This window comes from Mirounga leonina, unplaced genomic scaffold (assembly GCF_011800145.1).
Source record: "Mirounga leonina isolate KUSES-001 unplaced genomic scaffold, KU_Mleo_1.0 Mir_154, whole genome shotgun sequence".
Classification (NCBI taxonomy): Eukaryota; Metazoa; Chordata; class Mammalia; order Carnivora; family Phocidae; genus Mirounga; species Mirounga leonina.
In genome coordinates, this window is record NW_023270389.1 from 20,760,259 (window position 1) to 20,783,203 (window position 22,945).

Sequence of the window (22,945 nt, forward strand, 5' to 3'; positions counted from 1 at the left end):
ACAGCATTATTTACAATAGCCACGATATGGAAACAAGTGTCCCATTGATGGATGAACGGATAAAGAAATTGTGTTATATACACAGAATTGAATATTATTCAGCCATAAAATATAATGTAATTTTGACTTTTGTGACTACATGGACGGACCTTGAGGGCATTATGCTAAATGAGATAAGTTAGAGAAAGACAAATACCTTGTGCTCTCTCTTTTATGTGGACTCTAAAAACAAAACAAGCTTTATACAGAGATATAGATAGAGATATAGATGTGGTAGTTGCTAGAGGTGGAGGGTGGGTGAGGAGTGTGAGAAATAGGTAAAGGGGGTCAAAAGATAAACCAACAACAACAGTAACAATTTAAAAAACCCCAAGCAACCAAAACAGAAAAATAAAGTTACTTAAGCAATAATTCTTAGAGACACACTTGGGTTAGAATCTGAAAGGGGCAAATTAGGAAAAGCCCTCTGAGAAGCTGTGTAAAGTAAGTAACAGACCTATTCATTGTTGCTTGGGAGAATCCTTACCATTGTTAGAGATAAAAATCCCTATTACCGTCTGTTTTGGGGCTTTTTCTGAAATCATTGGTTATGTGTGACTTACTGGTGGATATGTTGTGTTTCTCCTGATCACAGATCATTTGGTTCTTTCATGGTACCTTAGTTTTAGCCATTTGGAGAGTTGACTGCCTCACTCATTGAGTTGCTACTTAGGACCCCTCCAAAGTAAATTTCATGTATGGCGTATAGGTTATATTTAAATTTAAACTCAAACATGTCCTCCAGTTTTGTTGAAAATCCTTCCAGCTAGTTTCATATAAATCAACAAAGGAAATAAACGTAGATAAAATTGTTTTTATGTTACATAGGGTTTTTTTTGAAAGTATATTAAAATTTGAAAGCGCACCAACACAGTCTTCGCTTGTTCATAAAATCATTGGTATTTAATTCTTAAGAGGTAGTAGACTTTTATTGGTATTTAGGTTGATACTTTGAGTTGACTTTCCAGCAAGTACTTAAGTGCCTACTCTTGTCAGGCAGTGTGCTGACAAAAATACTAGAGATACCTGCCCTCTTTGAGCTTAAAGTCTAGTAGGACTTAGAGATGAGTAAAAAAAAGTAGTGAGACAAATGTTGTGATGGTAAAACACAGGGTGCTTATAATTATGAAATTGGTTGATTTGAATAGCAGTTGGTAGGAAACATGTTAGATCTTAAAACAGTTAAACCATTATCCTTGTGATTGAGTTTTTTCCTGTATTTCTATAATCATTAAGATACATAAAAATTTTAATTTTGGCCTTTAGCTATAGTGTATACCTAGGGAGCATCTTGAATTAACTATCTTTCTATCTTTTGTCTGGATTAATATGTAGGGTAGCATCCTGTTGTAACAAAATGAAGAGTACCTTAGTCTTTCTGAATACCATGAATTTCCCAAGCAGTTTTGGGAATGTTCTTTAAATATGCTTTTTTAGGTTATTATAGACTGAATTTTATTTTTTTAAGAATTTTTTTAAAGATTTTATTTATTTATTTGACAAAGAGAGAGAGCACAAGCCAGGGGGAGTGGGAGAGGGAGAATCAGGGAGCCCAACGTGGGGCTTGATCCCAGGACCCTGGGATCATGATCTGAGCCGAAGGCAGATGCTTAACCAGCTGAGCCACCCAGGTGCCCCAAACTGAATTTTAGATAAAGTGTTTGTGAATTAAGTTTACAACATTAGATTGACAACTTATTCTAAGTATCTTAACAAGTAACACCTTTATAATTTAGTTTCAGTCTTATCTCGTGCATTTATAATGGGCTTATTTCATAGTTCTCATTTATTTAAATATTAATGACAATTTGGAGAATAATTCTGTTAAAAGGCTCTAAAATGTCAGTTCAGTAAGCTTTGAATTAAGGTTTTTTGTTAAAAACAATTCATAATTGGGGCATTTATTATTTCATGAAGAAATTTAAGTACTTAGAATGAAATTATTAAGCACACCTATTTTATTTCTCCAGTTTGAAAGAGTTTTGCATTTTGCCTTGATACAAGTTTATTTGGAGTCCTTTGCCCTGTCCCTGATAGCAATGGTAATTTTCTACCAGTAAACAGTATCTTGAAAATAAGCATCAAATGACTCCCCACTTTTGTCTTATTGGCTATTGTAAGAAAAAAAAGCTTAGAAAATAATACACTTATTGTGATTTTTATTCTGAGTTTTAAGTAACAATTTAAAATGGTAATATGTAACTCATAATTAATTTTTCTGCAGGATCCCACATTGCGTACCAAACAGCCTATCCCAGCTGCTTACAACAGATATGACCAGGAAAGATTCAAAGGAAAAGAAGGCAAGTTACTTAATTTTTATGTTCCCCTTACTGTGGTGGTGCTGAATGTGAGATGTGTGTGATGTTTATTAGCAGGTGTTGGCAGACATCTGCAGGCCAAGTCTGGCCCAACACATATTATAAATAAACTTTTGCTAGAACACAGTGGCATTCATTTATGTATTATCTGTGGTTCCTTGGTGCTGTGACAGTAGTGTTGAGTTGTGACAGAGATTGTGTGGCCTGCAGAGCCTTAAAATACTATCTGGTCTTCTCCAAAATAAATTTGCCAACCCCTGGAGCTCCTAGGTGGCTCAGTCAGTTAAGTATCTGACTCTTGATTTCAGCTCAAGGCATGATCGTGAGATTGAGCCCTGCGTTGGGCTCCACAATGGGTGTGGACCCTGCTTGGGATTCTCTCTCCCCCTCTCCCCTCTACCTCTCATCCCCCAATGATGGGTTGCGTTCTCTTTCTCTCTCTCTCAAAAAAAAATTGCCAACCCCTGGTTAACGGCGTGAATTCTGGATCCAGATTTCCTATACCACAGTTACTTTTTGCGTGAATTTTGATAAATTAACTGCATTCTGTTTTAATTTCTTCTTGTGTTTCGTTGCAATACTAATTATAGTAGTAGTATCTATCTTTTAGTTTCATTGTGCGGATGAAACTAGTTAATAATGTATCTAGAATAGTGACTGGTATATAATAAGCTATCTGTAAGTATTTCCTGTTATTAACATTCTGCTTCTCAAAAGTTCAGACTGGAGATTCTATATATCAAATCATGTTTCTGAAATTATAAAGGTATACATTGAGAACTTGGGAAGCATAGATTTTAGTAACTATGTGAGGGCTTATTTGGGGGTAGCTTACCTGATATACTGGCTAATGCAGTAGTGAACCATTTCCATGTTATTGTGGTGGTTAGTGAAGTGCACTAACGTCATTGTAATTTCTCTTGGGATCTTCATTTATCTTGATTTGTGGAAAAAGATGAGGTAGAAGCAACTGAAAGTTTAACTTTTATGATTTTTTTCCTGCATAATCTGAAATCTCCACTTGAGTTTACAACATTAGATTGACAACTTATTCTAATTTCTACATGCTGTAGAAATACAGTGGTTCATTCTTTTATTCATTGCAGTGTTTTTCTTGTGGAATGCATTATGTAAAGTAGGGTTTGGCAGATTACAGCTCACAGACCAAATCCGATCCTCTGTGGGCCAAATCAGACCATGCCCATTTGTTTATATATTTTGTTTATCTTGCTTTTGCACTGTACCTGCAAAATCAGTAGTTGTGATAGAGACATATGGCTTGCAATGTGTAAAATATTTAATGTATTTGTATTAATGTAATATGCCTTTACAGAAAGGCATATTGAGACTCTGTCCTGGAACCTTTATCACTATATACAGCATTGCTTTTCTACAAGTTATGTAATATATGCCTATGATTGTAATTTTGAAACTTACTATAATTTAATGCCTTCTCATGATAGTAGAAGCTTTTAGTGCTAATGTAATTGAGTATTGGAAGTAAATAATTTGGAGGTTATAAAGTATTTTATTCAGTCTATTTTTAATATTCCCAAAATATCAAAACTTTTGAACACAATTGTAGAAATCAGTCTTAAGCAACTTCTTCTATAGAAAGGCCTCTCTGGCATGTATTGAATATATTTTTGGGACTAGTATCCCTTTTAAAGTTTTTATCTTCATAGGTATGTAATTTAATTTTCTGTGTATAGTACATTTGCTGCTTTGTTACACTATTAACTGTCAGATTATAACACAGATTATTACTTTAGGTTTGTTATTGATCACGAAATACATAAAATCTAACAGCAAACCCCCTTTCTTTGTAGAAACGGAAGGCTTCAAAATCGACACTATGGGCACCTACCATGGTATGACACTGAAATCTGTAACGGTAAGTCACTCTGACTGCAGAGGTTCTTCTGTTCCAGGCATTTAATGTGCGTAGCAGATGTTGAAGAAAATCTTTGTTCTCCATTATTTTCTATTTCAAACATTTATCTTTAATGACTAATTGTGCCGATAGATCTGTACGTTGATTATTTGATTTGTGGATATCCTTTTTTTGGTTTAATTGAGTTGAGCTGTTTTGATTAACTTGCAAGAAGGATGGATGCTACCTGGTTAGAGTATTTAATGCCAGTGAGGAGTTACAAGGTCCAATTTGGGAGAATTATTTTCCATACTATCTTACGTTCTTTAAAATGTAATGCCTTATGCTCTTTAAAAAAAAACGGGTTGTAATGGTTGATGTAATATTTACAAAGTGCATACTTGCCAGAACCAAGTACTTGGATGTCCACAATTATAAGCCTTTGGCTCACTTTTGGCAGACTTTCTTTTATATAAATTTCTGGATGTTCTGATTAGGCCATATTTAACACTTAATTTTTATTTAGTCAGTGATAGGACTTGGTAATGTAGAGCAGGAATTCTGTTAACCTTATTTTGAGTATTTATATTACAGATTATTATTATACTTTAAAATACTATGTGGATGTATTAGAGTACCTATATATTTTAAAGCTAATACCAAACTTACTTTGTCTTTGTTTACGAATCATCAGATCTTTGAGGACTCAGTATGACATGGAATCATCATATATTTGCTGTGATTTTTCAGAATTAAGATATATCTTGTCATGCTCTTCCAGAGCAGATAGCAAATAAATGTGGAGAAGCTGATATTAAAAGTTGACCTTTTTTTTTTTTCCTGGACTTCAAATTGGAATTGAGTATTAGGTATTTTGCTAATACACTTGTTTTTAAGCTGTCATCAGATTTGTTTTTGTATGATTGAAATTGTATATGAGCTCATTAATTCATTTAACAAGTACTTATTGAGCACTTGTGTCAGACCCTGTTCTAGTTGCTGGGACTATAGCTATAAATAAGATAGATAAGGCTTCTGTAGAGGGAGTAGTCAGAGAGGCCTCTCAGCAGGTGACTGTTGAGCACAGACCTTACAGAAAAGCATTCTGTGGAAGGCATTCAAGGGTCAACATTGAGGCCCAGTAGAGTAATAGCATGAAGGCCGGTATCCACAGCGTAGTGAATGAGGGGAAGGAGGTAAAAGATTAGATAACACTCATCTTCGAGATCTGCCTAGTACTTCCTGACTTCAAAATGTAGCTAATGACTGCAGGATTAAATTTTTAAAAGATTCATTTATTGACATTTTCTTGGGAATAGAACTTGCCCACTGGCCATTCCCTAAGTGAATTATCGTGGAACTATAGTTGTTATCCTTAGGTAACCATCAGGGGGAGTTTTTTGTGGTTGTGGTCATTGTTGTTTTAACTTTTGTCTCATCTGAAATGCCGTGAAATTGGTTTCATTACTGAGCTTCTGTGCAAATAGTAAAATTAGTGATAGTTTTTATAGTGATGCTTTTTACAGAACAGTTTTTCTAAAATCCAAGGACAGCTTCTTAATTAAACAGAGTGATAGGACTCTGCTTCCTCATTAGACTTTGCTTCTATATATACTTACAAGAGAGACAAATTTAAACAAATTTATCGTGTTTGTTTTTACAGAAATAATCACATAAAGACATTGTGTGGGAATGCTCAAATTGTTGGTACTTTCTGTATTTTAATACCCCGTTTGAGTCTCTCTACGGTTTGTGACCTGATTCATTTTAGCAGTCGTTAGAGAATACATGCAGAGGTTTGAACTTGAAAGCTTTGAAGTTGCTCTGATAATTGTTTCTTTTTACTTGAATCTCAGGCGTATGCTTCCAGTGTAATGTTTTTTCCTTGTCTCTTTTCTTTTGGAATTATTACCTATTTATGAGCTTGTGAGTTTCACCAACTTTGTCTTATTCTCCAGTGAAGATTTCTCTTGTGATATCCACCCAGACACACAAAAGCAGTTAAACGTATGTTAAAAGCTTTGTTGCCCAGATGTGACTTCCTTTCTAGTTTACATATGAGCTCATTTTAGGTACCACTGCTTTCCAGGGTTTTGACATGTTTAGTTGATCTACATAGTTACTAAAATTAGTACCAGTCTATATTAGGATTGGTCTATATATCTTTTAAGTTCAAGACACCAGAGTCTTAACTTAATCTTATATTTAACAGGACTCTGGTTAGATATAAGATTAAGTTAATCAAGTTGTGCAGATGGCTAGAAATTTTTATGTAATTGATTTTTTGTCTTCATTTGTTATAGAAAAAGGAGTATGTGTTTTGACAGTATTTCATAAGAATCTTAAGTTACTGGAATTTATAAAAAATTAAGGCTCTGGTAGGGTATTAGGTAATACTTGTTTTTGAAGATAATTTATAGAAATTCAATATATGAATAGAATCCCAGGTATCTTTAAAGTTACTTGTTTGTATAGTTAAGTCTGGTTACCTTTTGACTTAGGCCAAGAAATACAATGGCATAAGACATGGATGTTGGAGTTGCTAAGGGGCTTTTCGGAGTTGGTAGACTTTCCCCAAAATGTGTTAGTTGGGTTGTATAATGTTTAAGAAACACTAGATTAAACAGATTTTGTGGTATAGGAATTTCATTATTTTTAATATATAAATATCTAAATTGGAAGACAAGAGTATGCGCATTTTCCCAGGCTTGTTTGCCCCTTTTCTCCCTCCTTTTGAGAACACTGGAAAGAACTAGAATTGTGTAGAATTAGTTTAAGTGAAACTATCTTAGTAGTTCTGGGTTGGGACTAGAAACCATTTAGTATAGGGAACACCAGAATGTATTTGTATGGATCCCTTTTGTGAAAGGAGCCATCTTAGACGAAGAAAGTGCCACTTAACAGTGCTTTTCATTATATAGAAAAGAAAAGGAGATGATGAAGACTTTTCTATGTTGGCAAAGAACTTACCTGTGGTTCCACTGGAGAAGGAATAAAAAGATAGATCACAGTTCACTCTTGTTATTTGTGAGGATTTGATAATTGAATTGAGAACTACTTCATTTAACCTCCCGATCTAGCTTATTAATGTTCAGGTAGGAAGGTCACGTAATCTAGCCCCTGTTTATTCTTTTCTTAGTTCTTACTGAATATCATTGACTCTCAGTTACCTTGCTGTCTTCATTTTTGAGGAAACATTTTATACTCTGAAATTGTGCAGATCAAAAGCTTTTCCTTTAAGATTGTTCTTTGAGTTGACTCCAACAGAATTGTAGTTTTTAATAATAAGCCTTTTTTTTGGGGAACCATTTTCCTAATAGTAAGTACAGTTGGATGGATATTCAGTATCTACATTAGAGGTGTAATCACCATCAACTTTCACTATTTAGTAAAATCCAGAATCTCAGTCTCTTAATTTATATAAAGTTATATTCTTAAGCAGGAACACATTTATTAGTATCCTTCCAGCTCCCCTGTTTCATTCTCATTTGGTTGTTAATTAACTTGTTCATCTTTGCTTGGGGTGTTATGGGAGTGCTCTAGTAGCAGTAACGCTCTAGAGTTGTGTCTAGAATCTAGGTTAGCAGAAGATGGAGGCAGTTGATTAAGACTTTAGTAATAAACACTCTCCTTTTCCTTCAGCACATATTTTTGAGTGCTTATTGTAATGGTTATTGTGTAGATTTTAAGGCTGCCTATGGGAAATTTTCTTCCCAGAGTTAGATGCAGCCTGTCTGTTTATAAATGCTAGTGCACTGACATCATGTGCCTCTCTCAGTGTACTTCTGGGATCATTCATTGTGCCAGTCTAAATGTGGTCCCACATATGTTTTATTAGGCATCCACTGTCATTTAAATTTTGTTTTATGCACTAAGATTTAAAATTAAAAGTATGTCACAGGGCGCCTGGGTGGCTCAGTCGTTAAGCGTCTGCCTTCGGTTCAGGTCATGATCCCGGGGTCCTGGGATCGAGTCCCACATCGGGCTCCCTGCTCGGCAGGAAGCCTGCTTCTCACTCTCCCACTCCGCCTGCTTGTGTTCCTGCTCTCGCTATCTCTCTCTCTGTCAAATAAATAAATAAAATCTTAAAAAAAAAAAAAAAAGTATGTCACAAAAACAGTCTGGATTTTCAGCTTCTTTTGAAAAGCTGTCTGGCATGACTGGGTACTGGTTCTGTAGTAAGAGTCACACTGATCCAAACAATGACTACCTTTAGCTGGGATGTTTTCTGTAGGTTGCCCATAGGCCTCACTGCTCTATTGTCCTTGATCTATTTATTTATTCACTTATTTATACAGTTGACCTTTAAACAACACTGAGGTTAGGGGTACTGACACCCCCTACCCCCTGCAGGCAGTTGAAAATCTGCATATAACTTTTGACTTGCCCAGACTTAACTACTAATAGCCTACTCTTGACTGGAAGCCTTGTGGATAACATACAGTGTATTAACACATATTTTGTATGTTAGATGTATTATAATAATGAAGTAAGCTAGAGAAAAGAAAACATTTAGAAATAAGAGAAATACATTTTTGATACTGTACTATAAAAAAAATCCACATATAAGTGCATTTTGCTACTCAAACCCATGTTGTTCAAGGGTCAGTGGTACTACCTTCTTAGACCCTACTGGCCTTTCAGTTTGAAATTCTTGATCTAAAGGCAGTGTTATATTGTTAAAGAGAAGGTAATCGGTTGAAAGCACTATGTATTTAAGGGTTCGAACTCAGTTCTGGCTCTGAATCCCAACTCTTCCACTCATTATGCCACTAATGAAGGTGAGATTATTTAACCTTCCATTGAATGGTCTTGTTTTTATTTTGTAATAAAGATAATAGAACATATCATAGTCTTGTTGAGGACTAAAAGACTATATAAAATGCTTAGCACAGGGAAGACTCAACAAATAAATGATGGTTACTTTTATTATGAATTTATAATTTTATATATAATCTTACTTTGATTTAGGCATAAATGTAGGCAACTATAGCTTCACAGATATATTTAATATTACGTGTTTAATGATGCCATGTTCATTCAAAGTTACGAAGACTAGTTTATTTAAATGTTACAAAAACTCTTTTCCTCTTTAGTAATTGGGATATTTTTACTGTGGCTGTGTATGTTTATCTTAGTGTTCTTTATCCTGTGAGAAAAAATTGCTGCAAAGAAGTTATCATATGGTGGGTGATAACTTAGCTAGGTTAGGCTTTTCTACCTACCTGTTCGGACTCAAATATAAAAAGAAATGAGGGACGCCTGGCTGCTCAGTTGGTGGAGCATGCGACTCTTGATCTTAGAGTCATGAGTTCAAGCTCCACATTTTTGGCGTAGAGCTTACTTAAAATTAAAAAAAAAAAATTTTATTTAGATTTAAATTATTTAATTTGATCAAAAAAGGTATATGGGGGGATGGGTGAAATGGGTGGTGGGGATTAAGAGGTACAAACTCAGTTATAAAATAAGTAAGTCACATGGGATGAAAAGCACAGCATAGGAATATATTTGGTATTGTAATACACTTATCATGGTGAGCATTTCATAATATATATAATTATTGAATCACTATTTTTTATATTGAAACTATGTGAGCTATACTTCCAATAAAAATTTTAAAAAAATAAAGAGCATAATAAGTACTGGGATTTTAATATGTGGTCATAAATAAGGATATTACTTTTATAATTTATAATTGCATTCTATATTTACATTAGTATATTATTCTGCTTGAATATTATATTGCACTTGAAATAATTTTCAAAACTTGTAGGCTATCTTGATATTTCAGGCAGCAGGGTGGTACTGTCCTCTGTGAGCCTAAGCAGTATAAAGGTGTACCCCCTAAACAAAACAAAATATTATTTGGTTTCTGTCAGTAACTTGTTCTATGTCTTAAGCTTTTGAAAGTTAATCTTACATGTTTACTACCTGTTACATGAAGTAATACTTAAGTATTAATATTTTGTACAGTTTATTTCTAATATTTGCATTTTTATAGACTTTTCTAAGAGTTCATCACTTAGACAATATTTTTTTCTCCGTACTCAAAACACCTCTCCTATCCTTTTTTTTTTTTAATTTTTTTATTCTTATGTTAATCCCCATACATTACAACATTAGTTTTAGATGAAGTGTTCCATGATTCATTGTTTGTGCACAACACCCAGTGCTCCATGCAGAATGTGCCCTCAATACCCACCACCAGGCTAACCCATCCTCCCACCCCCCTCCCCTCTAGAATCCATCTCATATCCTTTTTATAGTAGTTTTGCCCTTGTGATTTTTCCAGTTTTTTTTCTTTTTTAAAACGTGCTCATTATAGATCTGGACTATGTCTATATACAGGGAAGATAAGGTACAAGAGAGAGCTTTCCATTATGGTTTTTTGGGCTTTTTGTTGCAACAGATTAGGCATCAATTTTGTCATCTGAAGAATGGTACTATAGTAACTTCTCTGGCGTTTGTTTTGAGGTTTACATGTGTACAGGCATACCTTGTTTACATATTTCTCTTCAGTGCTGTTCAGTTATAGCATTGAATTAATTATAGTTATTGAGGAATATTTTTATATTAAACATAGGTAACATTTGTAAACTTTTTAAACCGAATAATACAGAAAATACCCTCCTCCTCTCCTTTTTTAAGTTAGGTAGTATTTAGACTGAACACTTATTTAGATGGGTGTGTATTAATCTCCTTACACTGATACTCCTTGTGGTGAGAGATATTAAAGTCTAATTTTACCTTAGTATTTTGTCAACATTTGATGCTATTCTGATTCAAGAAAAATGAATTATAAAAACATTAATAGGTGTCAGGAAATTTTAATGCATATAAAGTACATTGTTTTTATAATACTGCTTTTTTGTTTCTTTTAGTTTATGTATTTTATTGAGCTTTATTGAAAATCCATTGCACAGTTAATGGTACTTTTGGTATAAGCCTATACAGTTAAACTCCATTAATTTAGCTTTGCATTTCTTTAAAGAATAATTATTGGTTTATCCAAAGTGTCTTAGAGATTTTATTTTATTTTATTTTTTTTTAAGATTTTATTTATTTCTTTGAGAGAGAGAGAGAATGAGAGAGAGCACATGAGAGTGGGGAGGGTCAGAGGGAGAAGCAGACTCCCTGCTGAGCAGGGAGCCCGATGCGGGACTCGATCCAGGGACTCCAGGATCATGACCTGAGCCGAAGGCAGTCGCTTAACCGACTGAGCCACCCAGGCGCCCCTAAAGTGTCTTAGAGATTTTAGTAATACCTATAAGATATCTTTAAAATTAATCTAGGGATGCCTGGGTGACTCAGTCGGTTAAGCGTCTGCCTTCGGCTCAGGTCATGATCTCAGGGTCCTGGGATCGAGTTCCGCATCAGGCTCCCTGCTCTGCAGGGAGCCTGCTTCTCCCTCTGCCTCTGCTTCTCTCTCTGTCTCTCATGAATAAATAAATAAAATCTTTAAAAAAATAAAATAAAATAAATCTACTCATGACCATGTAGTTAATATAGTCACAGAAGTTCTGAGACTTATTTCTGAAAGAAACAAAGTTAATGTTTGCACATATGTCAGAAGTAGTCTAGAAACTGTTGTGTAATTTTTAATAACAATGTTAATGTCACCTTTTTTTCAGTGCTTTAATATTGATCAATGTAAGAACAGGAGAAAATAGAAACCAGTTTGGAAATAGAATATTTTGTTAACAGCATGATAAAAATTTATACTGTAAAATTTCATTTTGATTATATAAAATCTTTTAATTTTAATTCCATGTGTCATTATAAATACCTATAGTTATTTATGACCCAGATGTGCACAAAAGCATACTTTTTAAAAAAATCTCTCTTGGACCTACTACGTACAGCATTTCATTCCAGTTTCTATTTACCTTCATCAGTACAACTTCAATCTATTGAACATACTTCATCACTTTTAAATTCTAACTCCTTCTCAAGTATATTTTTAGACTAACTACCATTGTTGTTTAATATAGGCATGACTGTATTTTATATATTATGTATTTTTCTTCATTATTTTGAGGCAAAAAGTTTAATATTTAATATTTCCTTTAATTTCATGGCAAATGATTTGAATCAGTTTGTTCATATGAAAAAACCTAGTATATTTAATAACATTCTGTAATTGGATGTTTAGGTAATTCCTTGATAGGTACTTTTCTATTGGTTGTTGTTGGCAGAGTTTTAGTTTGCTTTATCATTTCTAGGTCTTCATAAATTGATTTAAATCTTCAATGAATTTCAATCTTTTATATAAATCCTATATTCAAATTTTATTTTCTTTGTTGTCTTAATTATATTTGTCTTAATATTCATTGCATTTCTAGTTAGTTCATCCCCTTCCCTTCCCTCTCCCCAGCCCTGCCAAACCTCATTTGATCTTTAATTCTAGGTTTTGGTTTCTTTTCCAGGTCTTTTTCTTGATGGATGTTTCTTTTAGTGTTGTTCTTCTTGTCTTTCCTGCTTCTCATGTTCCTCTGTGAGTGACTGTTCCCATGTTCATTTTAAGTATCCGTTTTTAAACTCTTTATTTACTTCTGGTCTGGACAAATCTTAGTATTTAGAAACTGAGTTCTTATTTGAAATTTCAGAGTGGTGCTTTGCTGTGAATAAGTTGAAGACATTCATTTGAAATGCTAAGGAATTAAAGCTTTTTTAAGATTTTTATTTTTTACTTCATTGGAGATAAAAGGCATACCATAGAACTCAGGTAATTGTCTCAGTATTGAAGTTGTCATATTTTATGTTGTCATTAAAAAGCATTTGTTCTTTGCATTGGGATTTTTGCAGTAATATATAAGATCAAAGAGTTATTTTGAAATTAAGTCAATTTAATATTTTACAAAATTTCAAGTCAGAAATAACTGATTTAGTATCATCTACAAACAGTGAATTCTGGACACTATCCATCTAATGATTTACCATCCTAAATTTGGTAGATGCTTCAGTCTTTTGGTGTCTTTTTGTCATTTCTGTCTTATACATGCATTGCTATAAATATTCTGGAATTGAATTCCTCATGTATTTTAATGTATCAAATTTGAGAACTAAAATTAAGCAGTTCTTTGACCTTTCAGAAGAATTTGAACTTCTGTTATATAGAAGGCTTTTAGTTTTCTTTATTAAAAAAAAACAAAAATTCAGCTTCTGCTATGATTAAAATGTAATTTTATCTTAAAAGGTTATATGAAATATTTCATTGTCCTTAGGAATTGTTGAGTTTTAACATAGAACTGCATCATAATAACCAGCATTCTGATAGTAAATTTGTGGGTACATCATAATTCATCAAGAACTTTTGTATATATTGTCACATTTTTTCCCCTACAAAAGTTACTTTAACAGGAAAAATAAGCATTAAAAGCTTAATTATTTAAATAAATTTATATTGGGAACATTTTTTCCTTATCTTGACTAAATGTAATAGATATAATTGATCTAATATCTTCCAATAAATTGGTAGATACCAAGTTTTGGGAGACCCATAGTACACATATGATTTATTTCTAAACATTCAAGAGTCATTATTAGTATTTTTGAAAAGTTTGTATATTTTTTAAAGCTTTATAAATATCAGCATGCTGATGCAACATACCTCGTTATGGAATACTGGTGGAATTACATTTATATTTTATATTGGAACCCTTTTGTGGATTACTGAAGACCAGTCTGTGGTCATATAATCGGGTTCTAATTGCGTTAAGCATTTTCGCCAACAACTTTGTTAGGTAACAAATCAAAGTGTAAATAACTGCTGCTGATGAACAGCGACAGAGAAGGTTATAGTCCCTGGGGATGATTAGTTGCATGTATCCCAGGTTGCCTAGTAAGGTGGCATTTCCTTATTAATTTACTATGGCCCAGAGAAAGGCTGAAAAACTGGGTAATAATACCACGGTAATAATACCATGAGATATTTGTTACTCAAGCTTATGAGAGTAGCATTTGAAATGCTAAATGATGATTTATTAATTTATACTGAGGAATGTAATTGCCAAGAATCCCGAATAGTCAGCTCCTATATCTAGCACAGACGTGTTTGAAGCTCATGGGAGATCATGGTATAAAGATTGCACAGTGACATTAAATTATATCCTTTAAACGTTTAATTGTATTAAAGTAAGACTGCTTGATATTTGCATCTCTTCAATAAAGACAGACCTATTTGCAAGGCCAGGGAACCTTTCTCCTTGGTCACTGCTTAGAGGGGCTTTGTCATCATTTGCCATTGTGACTTCTGTTCTTACTGGTGTGTCTGACAAATTCCAAGTGAATATGATATATTTCTTTAGATAGATTACTGATGCAAGTTTAAGACTTGAATATCTCATTCTCTTCTGTTTGATTTATTAAAAAGTATTGATTAGGGACTAGGTCTTTTGAATTTAAGATTCATGATGTAGATATCCAAAGGTTCTGATTTGTCACTAGAGAGAGTAGGCAACGGTAGATGGCCTGGCTAGAAGTCTAGCTGTAGATCTAGGATTAATCCTATTCAGTTTTGTTGATTTGGAATGGGACACAAGGAGCAAGAATTTCATACAGGATTCTGAAAATCACTTATTTCTATCTTCCACTTATTCTCAGAGTGATAAATTAATGAGGTTACTTAAATCCCACTCTACTGATTAATTCAGTAATTTTAGTGCTACAAAGCATTACAATTTAAGTGTTTTCTTGGCAATGTATAGAAGTATTTAAGATTTAGAATGCAGTCAGAATGAGTACAAAAACAAATATAATTAAAGTACAAATGGAGAAGTACTAATAAGAGTACTGTTGTAGAAGACTATAAATAGATAAGTAATGCTGTCTTGGGATAAATCTTTTACCCATCTTAATGCTTCTTTGGCATATTTATTTGAAAGATGTGCATATATACATAATGTAGTGCTAAGTACTAAGGATTTTTTAAATAAGGATAACTAATCCTATAGAAAATTTTCCTGATTTTAGTTCATGATTAACTTGGTTATACTTCTTATATAAAATTCAAGTTAGACAAATTACCAGAACTATTTTCAGTGATAGGAGAAGGAAGGTATTTTTCTCTTTCACACATAAATGAGTACCCCCCCCATATAACGGGCCCCCTCATAAATGCATAAATAATTCTAAAAATGTGCTTGAAGTATTCGTTGGTACGTTTAAACTAAATATGCTAACATTTGTATTTGGTCTGTAATGAAAAACTGCTGTTTTTATTTAAGCTTTTATTTCTTTATGCTCTATTGATTTTTGGTGCTTACCTATAAAAAATAAGTCATCTTTTACTCCAGTAGGAGTTTCACATATAAGCTCTCTTTTGCTTTGTAATTTTAGGTTGAATTCATTGAACAATTATCAAGTCTGTAGGGAAAGCTAATTTCCAAAACCACTCAGTGTTTGTTACATAAGCTGAATTCTTAGAAACATCACTGCGAAATTGTTTTTAACGAGTGTAGAGAAATGTAGAGTTGGATATAACAAAAGTAATTAATGTAAAGGAATTTGTGTGGTTTAAGAGTGTTTCATTATTGCCTTACATTTTCTAGTTTGTAATGATTTAAAAGGCTTAAATGTAATGATTAAAATTGAGGGTTGGCAGACATTTTCTCTAAAAGGCCAGATGGTATATATTTTAATCTTGTAGGCTAATAGGCAGAATCAGAGATGTTAGGTAGGTGCTTACATAACAGGAGATAAATAAAATCTCCACAAATTTTCAATGACAAATATAATAGTAAATGAGTAAAATTTTATGTAATACTGATCTGCTAATGAGAAGAATGGAATTTATTTTGGTGGCAGGATAACATTATATGATTCAAAGTTAGTGTTCTGTATCACCAAAATTGATTATAAATGTTCTGTAAATCTGTGAGGCTCATCTGTAATGAAATTTTATGTATTTCGTCTTTGAAAATGAGTGCTTTCACTCTGGTGAAATTCACACACTGGTGAGTGCTTATATCAGTACATGAGCATGTGATATTAACTGAGCTTATTTGTCACTTGGAAGGTGTTTCTAGAATTTTGTTAGATTATTTTCTTTATATTTGCCTTTTTAGCATGTCATTACATTTCAGATTTATTACTGTCAATTGAAGGTTAGGTGGAAGTTCCAAACTTGCAGTTAAAATTCAAATGTTGCTGTATGGACAAATGTGGACACAAAATGCTGTCTTTTGCATTCATTTGACCAATATTTATTGTGTGTCTGCCATATGCTGGGTAGTAGGATAGGTTATGGGGATGCAGTGCAGTGATAAATAGGGGAGGGACAAACAAAATACCAGTGATAAGTGCTTTTTAGAAAATTAAAATAGGATGGAATGATAAAACTGCATTCTTGCTATGTGCCAGTGAGCAGTGCTAATTCATGAGAGGTCTCTGTCTCAAGTACATAACTGCTGTGGTGCGAAGGCAGTCATAGACAGTATATAATGAGTGAGCGTGGTTACATTCCAGTAACTGTAAAAACTCCTTTATGGATACTGAAATTTGAATTTCGTGATTTTTACATGTCAAGAAATAGTATTATCATTTTGATTTTCTTTTTTCTCCATCTTAAAAATGTAAAAACCAGTTATGGCCTATGGGACATACAAAAATAGGCAAGGGTCTGGATTTGGTCCACTATCCTATAGGTTGTTAACTTAAGGCTTATTTTTTTTTTCTTTTGCTTGTAACAACTAATTTATGGTCTCAGCTCTGGAGGCCAGAAATCTCAAATCAAGGTGTCAGCAGGGCCATGCTCCCTCAGAACCCTTTGAGGGAATCCTTCCTTGCCTTATGTTAAATTTTTATGAACTGATGTAGAAGGTAATAGTGATTTTTTATACTGAATCAAGCAGTCAGTACTTGAGTTGAATTTTATGGCCTGAGGAATTGATATTTAAATGAATTTTAGGAAGTATGCTATTTAAACACACAAATACCTGGTGTAGTCATGAAGTAAGGACACTTAACTTTTAACATTAAATGTATAAGAGTGGAGGCATTTGCATAATGGCTATTACTTCTTTCTTTTTTTAAGATTTATTTATTCATGAGAGAGAGAGAAGCAGAGGCAGAGGGAGAAGCAGGCTCCCCGCGGAGCAGGGAGCCCGATGTGGGACTCGATCCCAGGACCCTGGGATCATGACCTGAGCCGAAGGCAGACGCTTAACCGACTGAGCCACCCAGGCGTCCCATGGCTATTATTTCTGTTTGTGTTAGGATATTCAAGAACATTAAATGAAAATTGTTAATGATGGACTTGGATTTTAGACTAACAGCAGTGAGATACTTAAAAGATAAATTTCCTAGTACTGAAGAAATTAAAATTTTATCAATCTGTTATAATAAGGAATTTTTTGTTGCTTAAAGCCAAATAAAATGGATTTTTGGTATTTTTTTAAAAGAAAACTCTCATAATAAAAGAATGTATCAAGTTTTGTTAACACATTCTCCTGGTGTGTGAGAATGTGATATTTGGGGAACAAAGTTATAAGGCTTTTTGCTCTGTCAGCCAGACTGAGAAAACACTTCGCAGAAAGAGGAGCAGATGATGAGTCTGTTGAGGAGTGAGGAGAGCAGGACAGAGTAAATGGCATGGATAAGAAGAGAGGATTATAGCCCACCTTCCTGCAGATTGCAGATCCTCCTTAGTGTTCCTACCTTAAATATGCTAAGCTGAAGAGATGTATGTAGCCTATTCCAATTACAAAAAATGGAAAGGTTTCCTTTTCAGTTAGTTATTATTTGGGAATAACCCTGGGAACCGTCTTGTATAGTCCAGGTGCCTAACTACAGCATTCCCCTACCCCCATCCAGATTTTTTGCTTTGTAGCAGACATGAAGATTCCAGTGATCTGGCCCTGCAATGTTTGTTATATAATGCATTAGTAAGGAAGCACAAATTACCTAGCTATCCTCATCCTTCTCCTCCCCTGTTCTTTCAAACGTCAGGTTCTCCTAAGTGTGAAGCCTAAATGTCATCAGTTCTTGTTAGCTTAAGACTGTAACTTATTATTTTTCTTAAACCATCACTATTTCTAATGCTATGATGTGCTAGTTTGATCAAAGACTAATTTTATAGGCCCAGGCAGCTGATAATAATGGCAAATTGTTTTTTTTTCTTTGAAATGAGCGCTGTTAGACAAAGGAGTGCATACTCATAAGATATGAATAGTGCCAAAGCTGTTTTTAATAATGCTGCTGTCTTCCCTGAACATTGTGGGGGAGAATCCTACTTACCTCACACCCTCATCAAGTCAGATGACCTAGGTACTCTAGGATATCATCAGACTGAAGAAAAGGGCATCTTTCTTTACTTGTTCTTCAAACGACAGTGCTTCTTTGTAAATTTTTTTTCCCTTTTGGGTACTTCTTTTTGCAAAGCAATCAGTGGATCCCCTCCCCCCTTAATTGTGAAAAATTACAAACATAAATATAATTAGAGAATATAGCATATGTTTTTTCTATCTGCCCATCACACAGATTTCTGTAATTATTTTTAAACCATTCTTCATCTGTCCCACATCTCCCTTTTTTCCTGAAGTATTGTAAAGCAAAACCCAGACACTGTTCCTGCATACTTTGCACTTCTAAAAAATACTAAATTCTTTTTACTTAGCCACAGAGGCATTATTGCACATCGCCAAAGAAAATAATTTATCCTCTTACCTATTTCATTTTCCATTTTCTTTAATTTTTTTTGAAAAATGTTTTTTGTAGTTCATTCATTGGAAATAGGGCCCAAACAAGCACCAAAAGTTGCATTTAGTTGTTAGGAATAGTGTTTTTTTTTTTTTTTTTTCTGTACCTTAGAGGTTATAGTCTTTTTTTGTGCCATGGACCCATTTAGTGGACTAGTGAATCCTATGAACCTATATGAGTCCTCTCTCTGAATAATATATATTTTTTTAAGATTTTATTTATTTGAGACAGAGTGAGCACCAGCGGGGGGAAGAGCAGAGGGAGAGGAACAAGCAGACTTCACACTGAGCACGGGACCCAACATGGGGCTCGATCTCATGACCCTGATATCATGACCTGAGTCGAAATCAGAGTCAGAAGCTTAACCAAGTGAGCCACCCAGGCTCCCCTGAATAATATTTTAATGCATAAAATAAAATACACAAGATAAAGAAGACCAATTGTATTGAAAGAAAATTATCAAGAGACTTTAAAAATACAAATTTATGACATGGTAATTTGTGCTTCTCTACTAATGCATTATATAACAAGATCTAGTGACAAATCTAATAAATGCCAGAATTTTAAAGTGTGATGAGCGTACACAGTATTTCAAGATTTCTGTAACAGTTGTAATGTGATATCAAAAGACCTGATTTCTGGGGTGCCTGGGTGGCTCAGTCGTTAAGCGTCTGCCTTCAGCTCAGGTCATGGTCCCAGGGTCCTGGGATCGAGCCCCACATCAGGCTCCCTGCTTGGCGGGAAGCCTGCTTCTCCTCCCACTCCCCCTGCTTGTGTTCCCTCTCTCACTGTCTCTCTGTCAAATAAATAAAATCTTTACAAACAAAACAAAACACCTGATTTCTTTTGGTGACAAAGTCATGCCAGTGTTAATAGTAATGTGGTTTAAGGAAATGTTAATTTCTATTAGAGGTTGGTGAAAATAAAATTGTAATTTTATTTTTTCCCCATCCAGATTAAGGATCCACAACCCCCTGCTCTGTAGTAAAGGTTTTAAGAAATGTCCTGACTGTAATTCTGTTTTACTGTTTCTTTTCTGTTTTTCTGCTGCTTTTCTGTTTTTCTGCAGACTTGTCAAATTTTTCTCAACCTCCTGGCCTTTTTCTTTGCAGTTTTGTTTGTCTCGATCATTCTTCCTCCTGCTCTTAATAAGACTGGCGCCTCATAATTCAGTTCCACTTCACAGTCCTTTTATATACTTCTTGATGGCCCTTTACTGGGTCTTCCTTGGTCCATCGGGATCTCATACAGTGTTTTTTCTCTCTATAAACATGGCATCCTTATCTCCTCAGTGCCCAGGCCAGGATTTTAGGCCTCGTCCTTGCCGCCTGTTTCCCGTTCCCTCACCTCCAGTATCTCGGCATCATGAGGGCCTGTTAACTTACATCCTGACGTCCCTGGGATTCTGTATCTCCATATCACTACCATACTCTGCTCCAAATTATTTTTGTACCTTCCTTGGACTGTGCAGTGGTCTCATAATTGTTCTCCTGTCACATTCATACGTCTCTCCAGGATGTTCGTCACGTCGTAGCCAGAGTGCTTCAAAAACAGTGAAGATGGAGGCCGTCAGACATGGCCGAGCCTCAGCTTCTTTTCCCCTGATGCTGCTGCGTTTTCAGTGGTTTTCTTTTACTCTTGGGGTGAAAAGCCATAGTTCTTAATATGTGCTGTAAGTCTTCATGTGGTCTTACCTGCCCCCCCCTCCCTGTTTTAACCTTTCTAGCATCAGCTAGAAAGGGACCTGTAGTCCCTTCTTCCTTGAATTGTTCCCCTTTGCCTGATGAACGTTCGATATCTCTTAGACATTAGCTTCGACCTTTCCTCACGGAAGTCTCTCTGACCCTAGGCAGCACAGATTAGGTCAGATCCCCTGTTACGTACTTGTGAAGCACTGTGTATTTTTCCTGAATGACAGATATCACAGTTGTCTTTTCATTTTTATGAAGATTTGATAAATGGATTTTTTTTGTTAAAGGAGTATTATCTCAACAACTTAATGATTTTTGTCCATCGTTTCATCCACAGCTTACGATTCAATACCTAGGCTATCAAGTAAGTGAACAGACTTACAGATGTTTCTTCAACTCTGGAGAGGACTGGGCTCAAGAATTTTATTAGCCTAATGTTGAAGTTCTAGAATTTAACGTGGTCAGACTGGTCTGTTTGGGAAATCATGCCCAGCAATTTCATTTGTATTGAATTTGTTATTGAGGAAAATTAAACTTCACTTCTTGATCTTCTTAGGCATCATAATCCCTGGTTAGAAATGCACTGATATGCAGTCCTTTAAAACATGTGGCTTTTGGTAAACTTGATCATCAGCACTTTCACCGTTGCTTGTCTGTTTATGATTAGTTTTTTAATATGATTTAAGGCAGTTTTTATATGATTTAATAGGCAGTTTGTAAATTCATTTCTATATAGTCCAAGATGATTGAGAGGGATTTAAAGTTTGTATAACTGTTTATAGTTATTTCTAGGATACTCGTACTTTCTTTTTGTATCGATTTGTATTGAAATCAGTGAATGAGTCTTATCACTATAGAGAAAAATTGATTTGCTACCTTAAAAAGGTTTCCTTTCAAGTAGAATAAAAATGCTATAAGCCAAAAAGGTGAGTTTTACTGAGTCAGATTTCAACTCACTGTTTCTAGTCTAGGATTTGTTGTTGTTGTTGTTGTTTATTGCCTTTAAAATTAATCTTGAGGAAGAAAGAGGTAATTTATAGAATAAAGTAGAAGGCACAAATGGGATCAGAAGATTGGGCAGAGAGATTATTAGCAAGGAAGAGACCCATTTATGGATCTTATAGCTGGCCAAGGATTTTAGGGATTTTGGTCTTTATCCTAAGAACATTGGGAAGCCTTTGAAGCACTGGAATGATGTGAATAGCTTTTTGTTTTGAAAGTACCATTCTGGCTGTAGAATGGGAAACAGATTGCATGAATATGAGGAAGCCAGTTGTGAAGTATTATTGCAGGGTCAAGTGAGAGATACTCATTTGAACTACTAGAGGAGTAAGATGAAGAAGAGTGGATGGATTCCATTAGGAATCCAGGTTTTGGGGATAGATCAATAATGGTGATAACAAGAGAAGGAAGTGGCAAGGGTGATTCTTGGTATTCTCATGTGGCCACTGACTGGGGATAGACATTAACCGAGATAATGATGAAAGGTATTAAATTTAGAGGTGAGAGAAGATAACTTCAGTTTAAACATACTGTTAAATGTAGGTGTACTTATAGACACTCAGATCATGTAAATAGTTTAAATTTGGGATTATTGCTTATGAAGTTTGATTTAAAAATTCATTTTATTTTTGTAAAAATTATATTAATTTTACCCAGCTGTTAATTTTCTGTCTTCAGGGTAGAGGAGTCATTTATTTTTTTCTCTCAGATAAACCTACCAGGAAGAATGTTGTAGCTGTTTTCTGTTTGTTTTTTGTTTTTGTTTCTTTTTTACCTTGTCAGGAGACAGATTTTTGATAAAGGAATATAACTTTAAATAGCAAATGTGAAATGGTATAGTTCTGTCCTCCCTGTTCATTAGTTTCTAAGGTCACATGACGTTTTACAGGCAGTCAGTTTTTGTGGTTACTTTCCAGATATGTTGGCTCTCCTTCATGGTGGTATGACTTTAGGAAACGAAGTCCCAAACCCTGTTTCCCTGACCTCTCCTCAGTAATAAGGTATTTATAGCAACATAGTCTCAGTTGTATTTTTTAAAGATTTACTTATTTTATTTTATTTTATTTTTAAAGATTTTATTTATTTTATTTGAGAGAGAGAGAATGAGAGACAGAGAGCATGAGAGGGAGGAGGGTCAGAGGGAGAAGCAGACTCCCCGCCGAGCCAGGAGCGCGATGCGGGACTCGATCCCGGGACTCCAGAATCACGACCTGAGCCGAAGGCAGTCGCTTAACCAGCTGAGCCACCCAGGCGCCCCAAGATTTACTTATTTTAGAAAGGGGCAGAGGGGCAGAGGGAGAGGAAGAGAGAATTCTCAAGCA

General features: G+C 34.6%; 1 protein-coding gene across 2 annotated transcripts in view; it reads left to right on the forward strand.

Annotated features, from left to right (window-relative positions):
* Window positions 1-22,945, forward strand: part of CDC73 (cell division cycle 73) — a 113,255-nt gene that overhangs the window by 26,454 nt on the left and 63,856 nt on the right. For both annotated transcript variants that reach the window (XM_035010158.1, XM_035010159.1), the window contains exons 9-10: window positions 2,264-2,342; window positions 4,190-4,254. In XM_035010158.1, the coding sequence (XP_034866049.1) occupies window positions 2,264-2,342; window positions 4,190-4,254 (144 nt within the window). The remainder of the gene's footprint in view (window positions 1-2,263; window positions 2,343-4,189; window positions 4,255-22,945) is intronic.